Raw genomic sequence first — 23,690 nt, 5'->3', positions numbered from 1 at the left:
TTTGCCCATTTTTAAGCAAGCGTGAGACAATCGCATTTTCCCACAGTAGTATGAGGTGTTGTTGTAAACAAACCACGAAGTCGCAAACAACAACATAAAGAACAAAACATCGATACGTCGGCGCATTTTATTCTACCAAACCATGGATCATGAGGGGGGTCCCTGTCAGGGATAATTGCTGTCGAAGATCTAGTAACAATAGCGACAAAGATGCACAAAGACAACTAAGAATAAACAACAAGAAATAGATAGATTAATCAATCGATCAATCAATCAATCAATCAAGTAATCAATCAATCAATCAATCAATCTACCATTGAGCTCTACGTGTCATTTCCCCGTTATATCGTCGATGATCCTCTGCAAAATGTTGACCATGATACATGCACCATTGACGAGAACGAGATGACAAGCAGGGTGATATCAATGTATGGCAACGACGTTAGGTGTTACACGTCATTTTGGAAAGAAGTAAGAAAATACTGGTGAAAATTTTTCAATATATACTCAAAGCTACTTCATACTAAGACAATTAGGCGTATCACTGTTATCATTATGGTCGTGGTGATTATTATTGCTGTTGTTGTTGTGTTGTTGTTGTTGTTGTTGTTGTTGATCATGTGGTCACCACCATCATCGTTGTATCTCTTTTGCTCAAACTGTACGGCAAAACTTTTCACCAGCTCTGCATTGCAATTTCTTTGAACGTTGAAATCTGATAAAAATACAGATCCAAACGCGACAAAAATTTGATCCTCGTAAAAACTTAAGTGTAGCCAGCGTATGCCGACAGCATCTTGATTGCTTTTAAAAAATCTTCATGCTACACGCCCGCTTTATCCACTGCGTGCAGTGTATTTCGAATACATGTACACAGCAGCCCAACCTTTTGCGCTCGACTGAAAGATTCACAGTCGACCAGTCTCTGTCCGGCAGAGCCGCTTTCAATTGTTTCACCTTTCTTTACTGTCTGTCTCTCCAGTAAAAAGGTTCCAACAATAATGAGGTAAGATAGCTAAGTTACCACTTCTATTTTATTTCTGTTTCTGACATATTTGAATACGAAAGAACGTGTGCCTACGTACAAATAGACCTACACTGAAGGTAAAATCCCAGAAAACCGTGTGATCAGCCATCTTGAATATTTTACCAACTGTATTATATAGTCGGTACTGAACACCTAAGTCAATGCACTCTCCCGTGTGCGATATCTCTGTTTTGATAATATATAACTTGCTATTTGACTGACCATAGGACTAACGCGTGAGTGGGATATTCAAAACACCTCTGAGTATGGTCAAGGAAAACAGTATGCCTGATAGTGTCCAGAATTCGCAGAACAAGACACCGAACGTGAGCTATTCGAGTAGTGGTGGCGGCGGAGAAAAGAGAGCTAACAATATGGCGTCGAGCATGAAAACCAACAAGAAGTGGGTGCGGTTAGCGACAGTTTTCGCCTATGTGTTATCAGTATCGTTAGCAGCAATAGTCCTTGCAATATACTACAGTTTCTTCTGGAAGGGGGACATGTTGTCGAACACCACAGAGAGCCCAAGTAACGAACCGGATGCAGACCCCACGACCGCGGCACAGGCTGCAACGTTAACTGCGACACAGGTAAGCACTGCAGAGTGCATATGTACGCACATATCTAGTGTGTTCGAAGTCAACTTGGCGCTGTCTCGTGTTCAAGCGAATGGTGTGGGAATAAATAAATGTCAAGTCAGATCACAATTATTCGTTAATAGCTTCCCACTGTTAGCACCAGTTCGTGAGAATAACTATTGTGTAAGACAAGCAGCTAGTAAGGCTACTGAGCAGCTATTATTACTTATCATCGCGGACGACAGTGCTGTACACAAAACAGGAAAACAGTTACTTCACATTACCATTTCAAAGAGCCAATCTTAAATTTTCGTTAACCGCATCACGTTTATGCATGAACATGTAGCCTGTCTCAACATCACTGGTGATATCAAAATGACAGTTTCTATTCTAAAAGTAGCAAAAATTAACAAAGGTTGCATGTTCCCATGGTAACAGCATGAGCAATTCATGTTACGCGTTTGTACTATGTACAGTGGCTAAAATTTACTCTTGCCTTTGCATTCCTTGATCATGGCACAAATGTTAGGTTGTACCTCATCATTGAACCAAAAATTACACATTTACGGATTTGTAACTGTCTGAGGTTGAACCGAGATTAGGATCTAATGGTTGGAGGGAGGAATAAAAAAAACAGTAGGGCATTCTACTCAACCTGTGTGAATGTTCACAATGTGAAACAACCAGAACAGCCCATGAAAAATACTGGCAAGTTTGTATATCAGCAGCAATAAGCAATTACTCCATGCCAAGGAGGAGATGCAATAATTGGATAATGAAATGACTGGATCATTTCTACCAGTGATATATCAATTTGAATTCCTCAAAAGGCCTCTGAACTATGCACCAGTCTATATTTGGATTACATCTTCACCTAGCAATATCTTATGTCATTATTACTCAGAAATGAGACAAAGTTCGTATTATGAAAATTGTGTTAGAAGAAAGCATTGCTGATTGTGGTGTGCATTGAAAAATTGAAAGAAACGTCCATGGGATAGTCATTTCCTACAGACGCACACTAACTGTACAATCTAGGCAGAGGTCCCCTTTGTCATTATATTTTACTGCATTCATACCAGTAAATCATATTAAAGTACAGTGCAGAGAGTAGAACATAAAGGGGCCTCCACAAAGAAATTCTGAAAGGAAAGCCTGATTAACCCTGTCTGTCTATCCTATCGAGGCTATGGAGATCCAACTCCACCATAGCTAACGATAGGGTTCTGCCGGACTTTGATGGTGAAAGATAAGTCAGTGTGCTGCTGAAAAACAACTCTACTGCCACTCAAATGCTTTGGGCACCGCACAAGCTCATCTCAATAGGGTAACTTTAGCTCGCCGAAAGTGAAAAAGATACATATAGCCGTCTTTGTTTGACTGCTCTCAATCCAAGAAGAATACGCTAGGATTAAACGGAATACACCAATTACAGCAAAGGTTACTTCACGCACTAGGCATAAACATAGCAGGGGTGAGAGGTTATTCAGCAGAGGTCCATGACCACCAATTTTTTTGCCCAGAATGGTGAGTTCTCCATTCTGGTCCTGCGGTCTGCAGATCACACGTACAGTACATGTACACGTACGTACAGTACATGTACAGTCACGTCATATGGTGTCTGTCTGATATAACACATGACTGCCGACTGCGAGACAGGAAGATTGAACCAAATGTACCTGGATATTGGTCATCTGAGTACCAAAAACCTGAAGTTATTTTTTCATGTTTTGGGAGACAAAGTACATGACTTTGTCCATGGTAGTTCACTTGGATGACTGTAGTGTCTGTGTGATAAACGTATGGATGTCTTTACAATAAAATGCCTGACTTATCGATCAAAATCACTTATCTGATTAAATTCAGAGGGAGATCTGTAGATATAGATGGCACAGAAGTGACTACCAGCTAACAGAACAGTAAAGTATATGAGCAAAGGTGGGAATGTCGCCATCTCCACTACATCTGATTTTAATCAGACCTTTCTCAGTTGTCAATTAAGTAAAATTTTTATAGCAGCTGTCAACTTGAAATTCTCATGGGATTATCTCGAAGCCGATGAAAACAACGCTGATACTTAAGTCAATGCAAAAGGAAATTACGAATTTTATTGTAAACACAATCAAAAGTACTTAAAGTGAAATTGTTATATTTTGAAAATGGACAATGACGCTTTAGACCTACTTCTTAGTATATTGAAAAAATCAAATGGAATTTTTTGGTCTTTAGAATGGCAAGTTTACTAAGTACTTTGGCTTCCATGCCTAATATATTTTATTGGGATGAGCTCTCAGAAGACGACCGTTGAATTTGTTCTTTTCTCATAGGATTATCTAGAAAGATGCCTCGAAAACATGTCTATTATTGTCAATTTGATGAAATTTTTGGGTTGATTACTCAAAAGAAATTCAATGAGATTGTGAATCAGAAGTTAAAGTATGATATCTCTATCCAATTTTGAGATAGACTGCATGAACTTGAATTTTTAGTATTATCAAGGGGAAAGAATTGTACACAATGCTGAGTCAGCACTTTTTCATTCACACGCTAAATTCACTACCACACATTTCATAAGCCAGCATCGTGGCCAGTCTGTTTTCACCAAAATTGACAACTGAAAGAAATGACAATACTTGTACATGTATTTCCAGTGGTATCAACAGCTTGGATAAACAGGGGTGCCAAATTAACATAATAATACATAATTTGCATTTTACTTTGTAATGAAAATATATTCTTTTTTATAGTTATTTATATATGAATACAGTGCTCTGAAAAACAGAGGGGTGTCCCAACCCTGAAAATCCCCTGGAGGGTAACCCTGATTTCACGTCTCTCACTACACCAGTGCCATCAATGATACATGTGACGGCGTTATCGTTACATCAAAGATGAAATTTCAAGATAACACGGAAAATCGCAAATCGCCTGTAATTTCATAAAATGTACAAAGTTGAATCAAGTCTCTGTCCAAAACTGAACTTCTTGGATACAGGTACAGTGAGCTGGTTTCAAAGAAAATTTGACTTTCAATAATTTTGAAATCACTCTATGATGTTGACAAAAAAAGCAAGAAATTGATTTATTTGATGGCGCTGGCCTCTTTGGAAGTTTCAAGAAGTTGGCTTCACTGGTGCCTTCGATGTTTTAGTCATGTTGTTTGTCACAGAGTATACTGTATACTGTGTGTGCCTCACTGCAAACATCCCCCAGATCCTCCAGTTTTTCATTGTAATGGATCGAGAAAAGCAAAAGTCCAGGGTTTAGATTATAACAGGTGGTGGAATATATGTTTTTCTTTGGTATCAAATGATGTGAATGCAAATGTGAAATTGAAGGTTCCAAGTACCACATTCAAGTACTGTATATATATAGCATGGCATATGTTTGATTATGCTATTCCAAAGTGGAAAAGATAATTTTTTGGGGCAGGTTTGTATGAGAAAAATTGTTTTATCTAGAGACGTAGTTGTATAGTGTCTGACTCGAGTATCAACTTTTGGTGATAAATATCCAGACAAGTAGAAGACAGTTAGCATGCTAATATTTTGGAAACTGTTTTCCATTGAGAAGCTATTGTGTATACAGTTTGGTGATAAAGTTAATGAAAAGGAAGTTTGACAAAAAGGCAGTAAAAAAGTTGGAGTAATTGGAAAGAAACAAAAGTTAATGGTACTATTAAAAAATCCACATTTTATTGCTGCCTATTGATCTTTGAATATCAACATGACTATAAATATGATTTATGAATAGACTAATATAACTTGGAAAACTTGTATTGGGATCCCCATATGTCAGTAGTTCACTGCAAGCACTGAATCAGAGGAGAGACACTGGTAGGGGCTGTGGATACTTGAAAAACCTACCTTACAAACAAATTTAGTGCATGTATATGTAGAGGGAGGGTTTTTAACTTTTTGTCCAATATCAGTATTTGCCATAAAGAAACCATGTATACTCAATTATTGTTCAGGTGTTCTGTTTAGAAATATTTTTTTCAAAAAAACCGTTCAAGTTTGATTTTCCAACAACAAATTTCAGCAACCTCTCTTCCTTGAATTTTCGCTCTTCCAAATTCCATGGAGTACACGTATGATGTTAATTTTGCCATGCATGTGTTTTATTATCCATGGTGTGTTAGACATCGATCATGGAAAAAAGCCTGTCAACGCTTTGGTATCAGGTCACCATGCGACAATCCCTTTGGCTATTTCACAGCCCAGACGCATTTGTTCGGTATCATCATACCATGATAAAATATTTCCACTTTGGTGCAGCACTTCTGTGGATCTGTAAATCTTGTCTGAGCTGATGAAACGTTGGAGTCTGATACTGTTTTAATCTCAACACCGCACGTTCAAGCGTGTTTCTGCACATTGCATACCACAGTGAGTGTGGATAATGAACAAAATGTAGAAAGTGACGACGGTGAAAGCATTTTTTTTTCAAGTGAAAATGTTTTCACTTTTGAGCTCAAATTAAGATTTTGCAAGTTAGAATAGTATTCTCTTTGTTGTTAAAGTAATATAGTTAGTAGTGGTGTTTTTTCTCAAATGCACTTACATCATAGCTCTACCAACTCTTTCGTAATTTAGAATTTTAGACCTAAGGTCCAGATGTGGTGTAGTCCTTACAGAGTCTTTCTGTCTTATATAGTACTGTTACTATACTGAACTGTCATATAGTACATGTATTTACAGAAACAATGTGAAAATTTTCACAAAATTTGACCAAGCCAGAGTAGAATTAAATCTTTTTGAACATTGAAAACAAGAGAGCAAAGAAGCCAGAGAATGGGGTAATTTGCATAACTTTGCAAAAATTTTGTCAATCATGACAGCTTATCATGTTCAAAGGTGAAGCGAACCAATATTTTAATGTTTGGTTAAGAAATTAATGAAAATGGAATGAATCGTTGTAAAAATGTGATTCTGAGTAAAATACGCTATGTTATGTGCAACGCGACATCGATATTTGAGTTCATGCTGGTGTGATACAGAAAGTACATGTATATTTTGTATTTCTTGTCACGTTTTTCATCAACATACACATACACGCATTCATAACGATTCATCATCTTTAGGCAGGTATTATAAATATTTCACTGTGCAAATACCTAGCAATTGTTTCCTAACATTGAATTTTAAAGTACTCAGTGTGTCTCGTATATATGCAGTAATGCTCTCTAATGGCCTTACCCGATATTAATAATAGTATTAAGCATGGAAACTTGCATAAAAATGGGCCGTGTGTCCTCCATACATATGAATTATCCATTCCAATTTCATTAGTCTTCAAGGAAATGCTCTTGATGCGTGACAGCGAAACAGGGCCTTCAGTAACGATATTCACGTGCAGTCAACAACTTAACCTTGCCAACGTTAGCCTGAATTATGACAGACATATTTCGTTCATCTGTGGCAGTAGAATACAATGCATGTATGTAATTACTGGCAGTCAAGATGTCAGAAATAGACCAGAGCATGTGCATGCTTTTTGTGACAATATTTGCGGTGAGGTAGTACCTGCAGGCTGGCGAAATGAAGGGTTAATCAAAATGTCCAGCGATCTACGCTACACAAAGGATTTGAAATGTTGTTTCTGCTGAATGTGCTGGTGCTTTTCACGCCAGGACTCCGAGTGACAACAGCAGTCACAGCCAAAGTCATATTTGCATCCACTGTAACTCATATTTGTACTGACATCATCAAGGTCTGTTCCAGACCCCCATGGCATTTTCACAGTGCATCGGGTTGACATTTTGCCCATTCATACCAAACGATACTTCACATATAACTGAAATACATTGACCCAATTTTTTTAACGAAAACAATCAGGTTTACGTGTACGGGCTTCAGTGTTGCTCGAAATTCTTACTCTGATTTAAAATAGAACTATTAAAGATTACTTTGATTTTGTACAATTGTTCTGTGTGGACCCAGTGTACTTCAGTCTTTCCTGAAATTCTAAATCTGAAATTGAAACAAGGTGGCCCTTCACATACATTGTACGTACAACATATGTGGTGGCTCTGGACATTTCGATATGATTACTCATTGACCGCAGTCAGAAATTCTGCTTGTACAAAGACAAACCTGACACTGCCAAAAACAAATCCTGATGCACATCAGTAGCACATATATACCATACATTGTTTAGCACCGTGGGTGAATGTTTTCTGCTGTGAAGTTTATGCTATTTCCCCAACAATACAGTGTATATTGATATCAAAGAGTTCATACCCCTAGCACTGTAACTTTTGTCAAACTTTTAGCATACAGTATCAAATCCTCAACTCTCACATGTGTGGTTATGTAGTTGTGTTACGGATGCATACCAATGAGACAGTGAAATTAGTCCTGTGTTGTCAGATTGATTCAGTATCATAGCCATAGCTTGAAGTGTTGTATTGCTGTTTTTTGAAAATGTTGATCTGGACAGTTGGAAACTGCAAATTTTTAGTGAAAAGAGTATTGTTACGTGTACAGTTGAATTATAGGCATGTTTGTATAAGGTAAATACTCCTCGGGCGCAGATATTCCAACTCTAAAATTTTTACAATACTTTTCTGGTCTACTGCTCATGGAAGCAGTTTCAATGTCTAATTCCTGACAGAGTTTAAAAGGGGCGGTGGCCGCTTTAAATGTCAAATATCGGTAATGTTAGGTAATTTATTTCTCTTGTTGAAAACTTTCCATGGTAGCCTAATTTCTATTCTTGATTTAGTAAGACAGTGGTTGAAAGATTCATGAGGAAAGTTTGAGCAAAAGTTCAGATCTTTCATTTTCAATGCATTTACAACCTTAAATGTTGGTGTTTTGGCTTTTATTACAAAATATGAGTTTGGAACTTTCCTTTTCATCAGCTAGGAATAGTTTAGATTAGATTGTACATGAGTGAAATTTACTGAGGTGTTTTGCTGAGTTCAGTATGAGATAGGCAACCGCTTTCAACTTTCATTGCAGTGGTTTGAGCATGTTAGGCCAAAGTAATTAAATTCTTTGTTTTGCGTCCACTCAAAATGGGAAAAGGTACGCGTCTAAGCGGCTGAAAAACACCCACAAGAAAATTAACACAATGTAATTTGATTGCAGCAAATGAAAAATTGTAACAAAATTTTAGTTCAGAAAAGCTAAGCGGTCATGTCCTAAAATTTCCTATTCAAATACATTGTGTGTGTGTTTTTCATGAAAACCTTAAAAACCTACGCGGGTGGGGACGCAAAACAAAGAATTTAATTACTTTGGCCTTATTTCCTTGGCTGTAAGGCCAATAGCAATAGAGACAACTGCCATTGACATACCAGCAATATGAATACCGGTATTCTGTTGTGTAATGATGAAAGTTCATGTAATTGTGCATGTAACTAACGTAACAATAATTTATAACATTTACACAATTTAATTAACCTTGATCTTGCCAGGCGTGTCACTTCACTGTATGTTGTATTGAGTCAGTGAAAAGCAGTATTGAGTACGTTAACCCATACACATATTTTGGCCTTCTTGGTGTTATGTTATGCTGGGTTAATTAAGACAGTAACTACCGGTACATGTACGTTTTCAGGGGCCTTCAACTGTGTTAAAGTCTTTGTTGAAATGCAACATATGGGACACGCTATGCCTCACTGGTTTGAACCAACTTGCCCTGATACCCTTCGCCTCCCCCTTCCCCCTCCCCTTCATTTTAGTTTTTCCCTGATGGTGAAAAATGAACTTGGCAGGATACTGTATAGGGTTAATATAAATTATTTCGGTTTATATTAATATACAGATCACCAATGTTAAAGTTCATGTATATGTTATGTAATGTCATGCATTTGTGCTTGTGACCAAGGCCATTTTCTAGTAACCATGACGTAACAAAAGTAAAAGTAAATTGTATTATTGTATCATTAATATGATTACATTTGTTATTGGTGCAAATTTCATTAAATTTCATCAAAGGTCAAGTTCATAAGAAGGTGTGGAACATCATGTGTTCATTGTGAACTGCACGTTTACTGGGATTATATTGAAATGACTGTTGCATACCCCCCAAGAATGAAACACAAAAATATATTCAAATAAATATATACAATGCGTACTCTGTGCAAAGTATATCAATCGGTAAATAGAACAAGATAGAACAGCGCAGAATGTGAATGTTGTGTATTGTGGCGTGGTTTCAACTTTGGGAACAATTGGACTTGAACATCTGGTATATCAGGATGCCAAGGACACCACTACACCTCTGAGGATCGGGTCAATGTATCCTCCAGTCAAGTGGATTACAGGCATTTCTACTGTCCTCAATATGAATGATAGCAGGATGAAGCAAATAATGCCTACTACATGAACTGGTCAGTAGCTCACCATTCTGTACAAAAACCTTTCTGGAAGCTTGCCCTAGATTGGTAGAAAAATCACAATGGTAAGAATTAAGCAGTCTCACCATTCAAGCACAGTTTGGATTTGACTCTTTATAAAACAATGCTTTAGTTTCCAGGTATAAGATTATTAGGACAAAAACTGTAATTTTTGACTTTTGTTTATTGTATGTACCAATTACAGTTCTCTTGGTGTAAAAGCACAACTTCCTGCTTGCCACAAAACCTGGGTTAAATGTCATTCAACATCCTGTATTCAGTAGACCAAGAAACAAATTGATATGCAGAACATCAATAAAGAAAGAAAATGTCACAAGTTGCTGTTATTGTTGTCAATGACAATACTGGCCGTGCATCCACCGTTGGTGTTCATTAGCCGTACACGGAGTAGATTGCACAATGCTGCGCACAGGGAGTAGTACAAGCAACTGTAGATGATATTGTGTAACACAAAGTCTAAAGTCATCACAAAGCGAATTGTTAAAAGTTAGAAAGACTGTCCTTAGAAGAGATCATAATGATGATAGATCCATTTGCGAAAAAAAATCGAATTGCAGTTGATGAAATAACATCGCTTGATCTATTTCCATCTACTGTACATGTACAGTGACCTATATTGTAGCTCATTTGCATACCCGGCTAACATAAACATGTTCATCATTTTGCTCGATACTAGAACACAAAATGTCATATTTTAACTTTTTCAAATTCAGTTTTTCACGTTAGTGTTTTGCAATATGAAAGTGATTTTTGTAATTCCTGTAAATGTGAATTCATATATTTCTCCAAGAATTTAAATATACCTTTGGGATATTTGGAAAATATTTTTTTTACATTATTAAACAGAATTAAACACATTCAAAATATGAAAAGACAGTAAGATGGTAAATTGTGTGATTGAAAACTATTTGAGACTTTGAACATGTTTTGGCCGTTATTCTATGTTCTGCAGTTTGTCACGCATGGTAGTGTCTTTTCTGCATGCTTCTGAATGCATCCACAAACGATTTCATCATAAATGCTGGTCAGAGGACTACAACTATGACCCTTGACCTGATTCCATATTTAATATGCATACATTGTAAATCTTGGATAAATGACAACAGATGATATAAAAAAACAAACAAGCAAAAAAGGAGCAATGAGTTGTCGCAACCCATTTCTATGTTGATTTTGTGCATTTGTTGATAAAAAAACATTATTTTTTAATGTTTTGTAATGTAACCCAGCAAGCCCAGATACAGGAGCGAAGTATATTTCAACTGTCAAATTCCATTCTTACACATGTACTCGTACGATCATTGCGGTTAACTGTTAATCTCCTGGGTTTCAGTAGCCATTTCGTAATTTAATAACAGCTGCACAGGCATACATAGTATGCGGTGGAAAAGTATCAGATGAGAGTATCCCTAATGTGGTGAGATTTCAGTGTGCTAAATATACCAACAATGCCGGTATACAGGACTTGTACATTGTCTTGGTTTCTGATAATAGATCTGTATTAAAGTTGGAGAGAGTTCGGTATGTTTATTTATGTTTTTATAATGGGGCCGTACTTTACCTTCTTCCAGGTAGCCAAGCTTTGTAAATTCAGCTATCCTGATGGTACAAGTACGCTTAAAATTTTCAGTGCCAAATCAACCATGTCGGGGGATGGTTCAATTCCATTGCTATCATTAGAAAATATAATGAAACCGCGATCAAGGACGAAATGTTGGTGTTACCAAGAAACCATGATCTGAAAAAAATGCCAGATACAAAGAATTCAAGAACAGGTTCATTGAGACCGTTGCCTCTGTATTTCTAGAGTACCCGGTAAATTATTTATCACAACTCTTTGACAAAAATAGCAGTGAATTTTATTTTGTGGTTGCAGTGCTGTGGCAGGTTTTGCGAATGTCAAAGGTACAGTATAAGCTACATCCCTTACATGAATGGAACTGTTCATTTTATATAAAAAAACACATCTGCATTTTAATCAGAAATTAAAGCAATCTTTCTTTTTTTCAAGCTTTCAATTTTCAATCAAAACGCCATGTGTAATCACCCTGCAAATGGGAAAGTAAATCTATGGCCATATCTGGTCACCAGATGATGAAACAATCTCTCAAGAGTAAGTTATTATTTCATTTGCTGGGGGAATGCCTAAGGAAATTTTGCACATTGCAAAAAAATGTGCAGTAATAATTTTCATTATGGCGATAAATCATACGCAAACACTGAAATAGCAGTTTTAAGTGGCTATGGGTGAGTTGATTGAAAATGTTATGATTTTGCGTTTTCTAATGGAATTTGAAAAGTCAGTGACATTTTTCATTCAGCATTACTTTTTCAGGCAGATCAGATGTTTTAGGCAGACTTTATATTTATTCTGTTCCTTTATAATGCATAGTGACCGCTTTACCAAACATACTTAATTACGCTTTGGTATTACTCTGCATACGTAGGGTCGTCTTACAGTACCAAAGGAATTGCACAGGTATCTAATCACAAAATTATGGTACTAGAATGATTAATAAATGAGAGTCGACAGGTCATATCACGTGGCCGCCAGGAAAGAAGGCATCAAAATTGCCAAACACTTGTGGCACTGTTGCATGTAGTGCTTTTCAGAAGGAACGATGCACCGATGGAGGTCACTTCATTGACCCAATAGAGCGGAGACTATCCTCATCTGGATCGTTTGTGTTTGACCCTTTCACCATCAGCAGCAAAGGTTTGGCCCAAACCAGGTGTTATCAGTGGCCATTTTGGACCTGCAGTTGTCTTTTATACTATGGGTGAGGGTGAACAGGTTTAACAAACCAGACACACTCACCCCCATGAGTGGTTATGTGAATGCAACTCCATCATCTAAATCTGTATGATGAAAATCAGGGGTCACTTTGGAAAGTTTGGCACTGGAGAAACAAGTTGCCGTACATTCACCTATATTTGAGATTCAAAATGGCCACCATCCTGGCCGTGGCTGTGTTAACTCTAGGGGGGAAAATATGATTTTCGATTATCAACAAGTCATCACTGATGACACAGTCCCACCATTAATTGTGATGCACATGCACACTACAATACAATGATTGTGTGCCAAGTTTGAATGAAATCTGTTCAGGGATAGTTGAGTTATGGTTCAAAAACATGGAGAAATTGCAATAAAATGGCAACCATATTGGATCGTATTGCAAAATAAATTGACATGCATATATATGCCATAGTACTTTATCTGTGTACCAACATCGAATGAAATCGGTTCTGGGATACTTGAGTTATGGTTCAAAAACATGGAGAAATTGCAATAAAATGGCAACCATATTGGATCGTATTGCAAAATAAATTGACATGCATATATATGCCATAGTACTTTATCTGTGTACCAACATCGAATGAAATCGGTTCTGGGATACTTGAGTTACGGTTCCCAAACATGAAAAAATCGCAATAAAATGGCTGCCAGGCGGCCATATTGGATGGTATTGCAAAATATTAAAACTGATGTGCATATATGCCATAGTACTTTATCTGTGTACCAACATTGAACGAAATTGGTTCAGGGATAGTTGAGTTATGGCTCAAAAACATGAAAAAATTGCGACAACATGGCCGCCAGGCGGCCATATTGGATCATATCACGATCGATGTTTTGGAACCACAAGTCAACTATCCCTGAACAGATTTCATTCAAACTTGGCACACAGACATTGTTTTGTAGATTGCATGTGCATCACAATTGATGTTGCGAGCTGGGACTGCATCATCAGCTATGACTTGTTTAGCAATGTATTGATACCTAATGATAGAGAAATGAATATGCAAATGATGCATTGTTATGTAAATTTGCCGTCAGTCTGATATTCAAGGCTGTTGTGAACACTGCAAGTTGAACACAAGGCACTTCGACGTCATTTAGGAGTACAAATGAAAAAAAAAATATGTTTGAAAATACATGGAAAGTTACAATAAATCAAGGTTTAGAAAATACCGGTACATGCCTATAAAACTAATCACCTTGAAAAAAAAAGGCGATTTGCTATGTTTTGACTGTGTTGACTCAAAATAGCACATGTATTAAATGCAAAACTTTTTATCACATCGTAACATTGCTGAGAAAATGGCACATGCTGTAGAATAGGTTAAACCCGGAATTTTAATGGACCACAGTGCAAACCAACCCACTTGCGCAAATTGTGCACAGAAATACGCACATTTTTATATGCACTTGTACCCCTGGGTTGTTTGTACTGCAATCACATGATCTTTTAGGTGTACCGAGTGTGTAGAACACATTGTTTCCTTTTTATGACGGAGTAGAACATCAATACATTATCGCGATACATGTAATAAACATGGAAAGGAATTCAACATCATGCAGTACACGCACTTGATCTTCAGCTTGTTTTGACTCTAATTAATCATTTATGACAAGTAGTGTCGCTTTCATTTAGGACATCTGATGGTGTCTGTGATATTTGCCATCAATACTTGATAGTGATCACTTCCCATTAGTGTGACAGGCAGATTTACTGTATCCACATGTACATGTATACCAATGATATCGTGCTTTGTATTTTAAAATACCAGATGTCATCACTTCCTAGGTTGAAATCCTGGCAGCGCATCCACAATATCAGTCCTTGAAATATTTTGAGCGTTTGTATCTGTGTTATGTGCACTACATCGTGCATACAGTATATTGTAGATATATTTTTGTCCATTGCTGATTTGACGATGTGCAACAGGGTGATTGTGGCCACAGTGTCAAGATTTTGAATGTCTTTGACTGCATCAGGGATGTTGACTTGTACACAATGTCGTCAATGTGGTATATAGCTTTGACTATTCATGGCTGTAGAGATAAATAAAAGTGAGAAACACGACGCATGTATAGTTGCTGTTCTCAGAAATAAATGTCTTTGCAGTGCCGACAACATCTTTGTAAATATGCCAACTCTAGCAACTTCTCTGTAAAGCTGTGTGAATGAGCCTTCGTGTATGGTGCACCACACGTTTGCAGCTGTATGCTCTACATGTATATTTGGAGTGTATAGCTAAAATTAGTACCTTGAATCGGTCACACGGGTGTTTGATTTTCTTTGTTGACCTGTTATACAATACATGTGCACAATGTTTTACATGTCACCAGAGGTACTGACAACAACTCTCACTCAATACACACGGTACACGCACAATTGTTCTCTGGTGTTCATAAATAAGAGGAAGGTACATGTAGGCACATTTGTATTTCGCAAGTGATCCCCAGAATTAGAATGCTAGTTCAATTATTTGCATTAGATTTTGATAAGGTGCTGACTGCAAATTGCAAAACTGGGTAGATTTAGAATTTTCAACTTTTTTTCATATAATTCTCGTAATTTGAACCAGAAATATGACTATGCAGGGCATGCTATTTTAAGAGCAAATGCTTTTATTCTCATGATGCCGAAAGAGAAATTTCCAAAGTGGCATTTTTTATTAATTTACGCTGTCATTATGTGTGTCGTCGTGTAGGATTTTCAGTTAGGGTTGCCAATCATGAAAAAATATCGTCCTGTCTATGATGAAATTTGTCCTCTGGGAATATTTGTCATCTGCGCTAGGCGGTAGAAGCAGTTTTAATATTTGATGATTGTATTTGCAGTGTGTATTTTGCGGACTGGTAGACCATGCGTTGAGAGTCAGTGAGCCACAACATTACCATCATATGTTTTAAATAGGTGAATTCTACGTTCAGTATAACTGTGTCAAGGAACCCACCCGCCATCTATCACAGGTTGGCGTACACGTACACATTGCACCAACAGATGTTTCTCCCGTTTTTTTCTCCCTTTGTGTGTTTTCCATTAAGTCTGGGAATCGTTGCTTGGCTTTCTAAATAAAATTGATACTGTGTTTAACATTTGCATACATTTACATATACCTGTAATATTAATAATAAGAATTCTCTATTAATTTTTCATTTACAAAAAGCCATGCACATACATTCACACAATATACTGTAGGTATTCACACTCCCCTTGCTACCTGTCCTCCAAATTTTATCATCTATTGGCGTTAGAAATTAATTTTAATGAAAAAATTACCGATTTTACTGATTGAAGTGTATTTTTTGCAATGTTGAAAGTTACGTATATTTCATGTGAATTTCACGTCTGATGTAAGATTACAAAGCATGGGCTGTGTCAGCATGGCACTGCTGAAATCCACATACGTGACTTCTTGGAGACTGCCTACCAATGCAGTGTTTGAATTGCAAATTTCAGTTGTACCTTTCCAAGGCCATATTTTTGCTGTGCCCTAATATCGAAACCATGACAGCTCATCAATATCCTGTTTGCTATTTTCAAAGGGAAAATTTGAATATGAATAGAGGAGCATATCAAATAATATATGTGAGTATAAATCTGTATAAGCTAATGCCTTAAGGCACAGGAAAACCAATCATCATGGTCTCGCATCTGTACATAAACACTGTACCAGTTTTTTTCTTTGAAAAATTTTCCTTTTCCATAAGAGATCCAAAGGCTTTTCTTTCATGTCAATAACACATTCAATAAAGAAAACAGCAGTGTAATGGACAATCGTAGTCGCATTTCCAAAGTTATCTGGTGCCAATGTGGCCCAGCTGTGGTCGTGGGAAATTGCACAATGGCAGAACAGTTATTGCAGTTTTATTTCCCATGATAGTAGCAGTGGACTTCCTGTCTTTCCAGCGGATTGTATAATGAGCAACAAAAGTCCAAAGCAGTGATAAATACACATGCAATTTCTGTCATTTCTTTCATAACCTGTAGTATCGCGCGCTGATGGAAAAGTAATTATATTTTATCGCTTTCTCCCATTGCTGCCCTGTCACTAATGATTTTACTGTGGCGCCTTTGTGGCACAGAAGTGTTCCAGTACGCCTTTCTTGGAAATCATGTGTTGTGGTGCAGTTTCTCAGTTTATTTAACGGGAGTCCCACATCATGTGACCTCTCGACCATCCAACAATTCACCAGATGCAGTAGCACTGTCTCTGATACCCATGAGACTAAGTTTGTAAGTTGAAGTGAGCACTGCCTATGTCATTACCTAATGATCCAAAGTTGGGATCTTCTTAAAGAAAAGCCTTTCTCTATCCGATTAGAAAAAGTACAAAAAATGTAAGAAATTAAAAATAACTGAACAATATTAATGTTAGTTTTGCAATTTTTAAAAATTGACAGTGATATTTAAGACCACTGGGTATTGGATTGATGATGTACTGTACATGAACACATTACAGTACATGAACACTTTATGGCGGTATCAAATATGAAACTCATGGAAGATAAATTTATCAAATATGAAACTAACCTTAGTACGATTTGATCGCCATGTTCATCTACTGTCAAATGGGTTTACATTCATTTTCAATTATAGAAATCCTATTTGCACATCTTCGACTGTCATCCCATGGGTGAGACAGGATTAGCGAATAATATTCATAAGTGTATCCGTATTTGAATTCTATTGCAGGCTGGCATTGTCAATACTGACAAGATATCATTTATGGTAGTATGCACCTCGAAAGTGAAAGACTTAAACTTTTGCTCAAACTTTCCACAAGTAATCTTTCAACCATTCTCTTTCAAAATAAAGAATAACAATCGGAGTGTACCATGCAAATTTTGGTAAAAGAGAAACAAATTAGCCAAGCTTTACCGATATTTTACAATTCAAAATGGCCGACATCCTTGTGTTAACTCTATACATAAGAAAAATAAAATGTTTGATTTTTTGAAATACAGAAGGTGAAAAGTTTTCTTACACCAAAAACATTAAAATGAGCCCCCACATGTGGTAGGTCAGAAAAGAATTGTAAAAGTTTGAGAGTCTGAATATATATCTGTCCCTGAGGCGCATTCTACATTTACCTTATGACTGATACTATACACGCACACACGTTGTTAGATGGTCCAATATTGTGATATAACAGCCCCCAGTCCTGAATGCTGTTAGTGCAAGTTTTACTGTCTATATGACAAGTATGTTTTGGTTGGTTTGACAGTCTGAACAAGACAGAAAATCACCAACTGCAATAATTTCAGTTGTCAGTTGAAAGCTTTCATCTTGTGTAAACTGGTGTTAAAAGATGGCCGGGCACAGATGTTGCCAGCATCGTATTTAGATTTTGTCTTCATGAAAGTTTCAATAGTGTCTTTGTATAATAAGCGAGCAGACAGTCACTCAAAATTGCATCTCTGAGTGCTTTCAGCAAGACTACTGATAGATGTAATGTATCAGGAGATACGGCAGTCACATCATGCATAGCCATATGCTCTGTAGAAGATGAGTACCTTTAAATGTTGTCTGTGATCATAAGATTTACGTTTTATATAAATGAACTGACAAACAGGCATATATAAAGCCTTGGCAAGAGCACACTACCTCCTGCTGTTCAGCATCAATCATACCCACATCCAAAAGCCAAATGTTAACACATACAAATATATTGTGTGAATATATATATTTAATTTAATCATTTTAAGAGCATATACCCAAAATTATCTGATCTCTCTTTCTAGCCAGACCTTTTTACTTACATGTACGCCATTGTAATACAAAAACAGCTTACTTCTCATTGATCAAAAGATTGTTATGAAGAAATGGTAATTTGAAAGTGATTGAAATAATGCATATTGAAATTCTCTTTTTGCTATTAACCCTTTGAGTGCCTAAGTCAATTTTTATTGCCTTTATAAAATATAGCCCAGTCATTTTTTTCAGATTTTTGCTAAAATTTTGATTATGAATTGTAGCAGATGAAATGTGATGTTCATTTGGCCAAAAATTATCCAAATAATTACAGAAAAATTATCCAGTTGGTAAAATGTTGCACTAAAATTTTGTGGGAAATATTACAGCACTCAAAGGGATAAAGATATTACGGTCCTCAAGTGCTGAGATGAAGTTTATTGAAAAGAAAGCCATGTACTCAGTGAAAAGATTGGACAGTTATGACTGTAAATTAGTAATGTTTTTGTAGACATCTGGGCATAGATAGGTGTAAAGTAATGTTCAGCTGTTCCAGAAGAGGATTGCAAAGGAAATGGCAAAAGGCCCAGACAGCATGAAAATCCCTCCAGTACAGTAGCTGTACCCCGTACTTGTCACAGACAGGATAATGCCCCGGGGGTATTCCTTCAGATCTTATGCTTTGCAGCTCTACATTGTTTTTGCACAGCATTATAAACGTACTCCCAGTCCTCCCTTTTTGTACAGACAGACATTCATGGGTTTGTAGTCGCACATAAAGCCTTTCAGCATACGTTCTTGTCTGGCACACTATTTGTCTCAGGCAAACCGTGAAATCCGCAAGAAATCGTCCCATGAATGCAGACCCCTCAGGCAAGATGGAAACAATACCCTGTTCAAATAAACCAGACTGTAGCCAAGAACAGAATGTGAATCGACTTTATGGAAAGCGCCGTACTTATTTTGCTACATCGCACTAAAAGAAGTCGAGATCACAAACAAACAGCTGTTCATCTGTAATGTGTCAGCTAGATTCTGTATGCATTACATCATGCACCCTGTACCTGTTAGGTTAAGTCAGGGGACTTCCACTTCAGCTGATACAGACGCATTTAGTGTCTAGATGAATTCTATCATCTGTTAGACGGCTATGTGACATGAAAGACAACAAACGTCCCAATATACATAAAACTTCACTTCCCTAAGGAATTTTTTACAGTCAGTTGCTCTGTGTGTACGGCAAATGTGCATGCTTGTCTACGACAGGGTTCTCTATGAGGGGATTTTGAGGGGGTTGGCTACCTGTCGGTTTCTCTAAGCATTCTATTGATATATCCATGAAAATACAAAGGAATTAACTCTCATGACAAGAGAAAATGCAAATTATGCATTGTTATGCAAATTGTTTGTCGACCTTTTTTTTTTCTTCCAAGCTATGGAGAGCACCTCATGAGCATACAAAATAGAAATCTTAAGCTCATATATACTACATGTATGTACACTATGTGCCTCTAAATAATGTAATATGTCTTTAATACATATGGTATGTACCAGTATTTAGCAATAATACTGAAAGTCTAATGAGATAAACCCTTAGCCATAAATGTACCTCATACTAGAATTACTCCATTCTAATTATACTCCAGGGGCATATTGAAATAACAAGTCATGCTTCTGGAATTACTGAAGGAAAAGTCTATAAAACTGTCTGGCTTTTTTCATCCGCTGGCTGCATTTGTAATTTTAATTGCATTTTCTTTTTCTGTTTTCTTTTTTGCAATAGGCATCTGGTGGACAATAGAAGAAAAGGAGAAGAACAATAATTGGCATCCATTTTGGATGGGCATATATCAAGCAGAGAGCACCAATAATTCCAAAAAAAATGGATGCTGAGCTTAAAAAAAAAAGTTGACCGTGATTATGTCAGTAGTGAATTGTGATTTTGACTAACAACAAAAAATAACAATCCAACATTAAAAAAAAAAAAAAAACAATCGTTGTCAAATCAACACAAGAGAAGACTTTTTGCAACTGTGTATTGATATTTGCCAGTGCGCCGAAAACAAAGTTGGAATGTCAGGACCGAGTTCAAGACACACAAAAAAGACAATCAAGACAATTCTCCCGTGGTTGTTACGTGTTGTGTCCTGAATGCACCAACTTTGATGTCCAATGGTGGAAGATATACATAACCATGCCAAGAGGACATGCGGAAAAGTCTGCAAAAGACAAAATGGAATGGTTCTGAGATATTTTGATATGGAGGATGAGCACATTTGCAATTTGGGGAATTTTATTTCTTATTAAGTATGTATATATCAATGTACGACTCGGCTTTTACTCAGGTATTTGTTCGTTTACCTTTACCACGACAACGACAAAAAGATTTAAGCTTAGTGTGTCTGTCTATAAGTTCCACCAGTGATGCCCCATTGGGAGGCTGTGACAGTTTTGAAAACTTTTGTAGCAAAATGCACATCCGCAACGAGATCCCGTCAGTTCCCCCCTGAGGACATGACTGGTTTATTCCAAGAATTGAAGTATAAAAAAAAGATGCAAACCAATTTACTCACATACCACCACTTTTATTTTTTTCTTTTTTGCCAAATTACTTACGCCATCATGCTCTGTATGTTGTTGTTTAGACAGCAAAACAAGTTTCAAGAGACAGTGCTTATGCCTAAAAACTGGAAGTGATAATTACTGTTTGGGAGGGTGGGGGGGAGGAGAGGGAGGCTGGCTGCCACTATCAAAGTGACTGTGAAATATGGTAATTAACATTTCCAACTGCTCGATTCAGACAGCATAGAGGTGCTCTTTGTAATAGTATCCTGGAACAACTACATTTGCACATCACAAGTTGAATTCCATGGTGTTTTGGATCTATGAATTTCCCACAACATGTGCAATTCATTCATTCCAACATCTGTATAAGCCCTGCTAACATCAGCACATGTGATCTGTGTCAGGTAAAACATCGTCCAAGGTTGCAGGGCTGATTTTATTATTCAGATAGTGCTCTCTTATCTCACAAAATTTTGTAAGTTGTTGAGTCCATTCAGAAATTTCTAAAAACATTTCCTTCAGTCACATTGTATAAAGTTTCCATGAGTCTCAAGAGAACACTGCCACCTCAGTGGCTTGTCGTATTGGCCTCTGATTTTTGCCGCCCAGCCCCCTTTGATTTTCATGGGATGTATTTCATTTGGTCATTTTCGGATGTCACAGGGTAACACAAGTTATTTTGGACAGTGGAAGATACGCTTTCCATGCAGATCTGATAATATGCCCTGTGCCGGCAGCTGAGCCATGGATCACTTTAATGCGCCTTTGGGACAGATATTCGGACTCTCAAACTTTTACAATTCTGTACTGATCTACCACTTGTGGGGGTTCATTTTAAAGCTCTTGGATTGAGAAAAGCTATTACCATCTTAGTTTTTCAAAAATCGAAAATTTTATTTTTCTCCATAGAGTTAACACAGGGATGGTGGCCATTTTGAATTTCAAAAATCGGTAATTTGTGGGTAGTTCGTTTCTCCAGTACCAAAATTTGCACGATGATTATTGATTTTGAAAGAGAATGGTTGAAAGATTCCATGAGAAAAGTTGGAACAAATGGCAAAGTTGTCGGCACAAAGTCAACTATAGGCACATGTGACCCTCCCCTGTTAAGTTTCTCATCTACCTTCTAAAATTGAGAAACAGTGTACACAATTTTACCAGAGTACAGCTCTACTTTATATGAACTCCAACATGTCATTTCAGATTTCAGATTTCACAGTTAAAATGAATATATTTCACAAAGCACACTGCAGCATCATATTGCGATAATTTCCTATTTTAATTGGCTAATGACAGAGAAAGTATGGATAACAGTTAAGCACAACATCTAAAGTGGAAGATTTTTTTCACGATTTCAGCTTGTAAACATTGCCATGAAATTTCACGTTACGCTTGTGTACGCAGTTCATCAAATCTGACTCTCAATAAACCAAAAAGAAAACAGTTTCTTTTGATAATCGATGGAAATTTTGAGGTAAAACAATCAGTCATTTACTCTTTTCATCAAAGCACACGTCAGTTTGCTAAAACCGAAGAGAAGTTTGTTGCACCTTGTGCTGTCAGATCTTACACCAGTTTTTTCCGAAACGTTCTTTGTTTCAACAGCATTTACATGGTTAATATTTCACTAATAAATACTCAATCAGGATGCAGAAGGAGAGAAAAGAACAGAAACGGAAAATTGAACAAAAAAAAATTCCTTATTTAGTCAATATGTAATTTTGTATTCAAAGAAAAACCCTGTAGGTACTTGATAATTTCCTGTGTTTTGTGTACTTCTTCTCAAGAGTTCTAGTGCTTCTAGGGAATTTAAATTCGTCTGTTCTGTGCATTAACCTGTGAGTCATAATTTATTTCATGAGATTTCCTTTTTAGTAACTTATTCACATTCACACACATCAGCAAAGCATTTGGCATGTAAGCAAATAGTGCTTGCAAGGATTTTGCTAAAACCTTTTGTGAATAGCAGATGGCTGTTACTGTTTTTGGTGGAGTTTAATTCAGTAAAGGGTAATGTATAAACAGACACACACACACACAATATATATATATATATAATATATATATATATATATATATATATATATATATATATATATATATATATATATATATATTTATATATATATATATATGTACACACACACACACATATATATATATATGTATATGTACATATATATGTACATATATATATACATATATATATATATATATATATATATATACACACACACACACACACACACACACACACACACATAAAGCATAACAGGGCCAGTAAGGTTAAAAAAGGATGTGAAATTCATTTATAATTTTTCATCGTACAAACTGTAGAGTCAGTACAATACCTCACCATGTGTCATCACACAGCCATGCTGTTTACTGTATTTTAGGGTCTTTTTTGGCCAAGATGTGGCATTTCTCAGCTCTATGATCCTTTCACAACGACTTTCCAGTAATTTCGTCCAAGTACACAATCATGACATGGTGGCCATCAAAGCACCAATATTGACATGCTGAATTTTATGGTGGAAGCATGGGGGTATTGTGATTTCTGTGGAACTTAACGGGCACATTTTATTCATCGTCAAGTTATTTTGTGAAGCAGCATTCCATAGTTTGCTGAAGCCATGCCATTCGATTTGCTGTGTGTGTGTGAA

General features: G+C 36.8%; 1 protein-coding gene across 1 annotated transcript; it reads left to right on the top strand.

Annotated features, from left to right (window-relative positions):
• The first annotated feature begins 1,171 nt into the window (after positions 1-1,171).
• LOC139149910 (putative transmembrane protein INAFM2) lies at positions 1,172-20,496 on the top strand. Its single transcript, XM_070721958.1, has 2 exons — positions 1,172-1,617; positions 20,246-20,496. The coding sequence occupies exons 1-2, from the start codon at positions 1,294-1,296 to the stop codon at positions 20,261-20,263; spliced, it is 342 nt and encodes a 113-aa protein (XP_070578059.1). The 5' UTR covers positions 1,172-1,293; the 3' UTR covers positions 20,264-20,496.
• The last annotated feature ends 3,194 nt before the right edge of the window (positions 20,497-23,690 follow it).

Source organism: Ptychodera flava, chromosome 14, assembly GCF_041260155.1.
Source record: "Ptychodera flava strain L36383 chromosome 14, AS_Pfla_20210202, whole genome shotgun sequence".
Lineage (NCBI taxonomy): Eukaryota > Metazoa > Hemichordata > Enteropneusta > Ptychoderidae > Ptychodera > Ptychodera flava.
The sequence above is the reverse complement of the archived record's forward strand: the minus strand, read 5'-3'. Positions and strand labels throughout refer to the sequence as shown.

Coding starts and splice junctions, on each gene's coding strand:
- LOC139149910 (XM_070721958.1), top strand. CDS start 1,294: ATGGTCAAGGAAAACAGTATGCCTGATAGTGTCCAGAATTCGCAGAAC.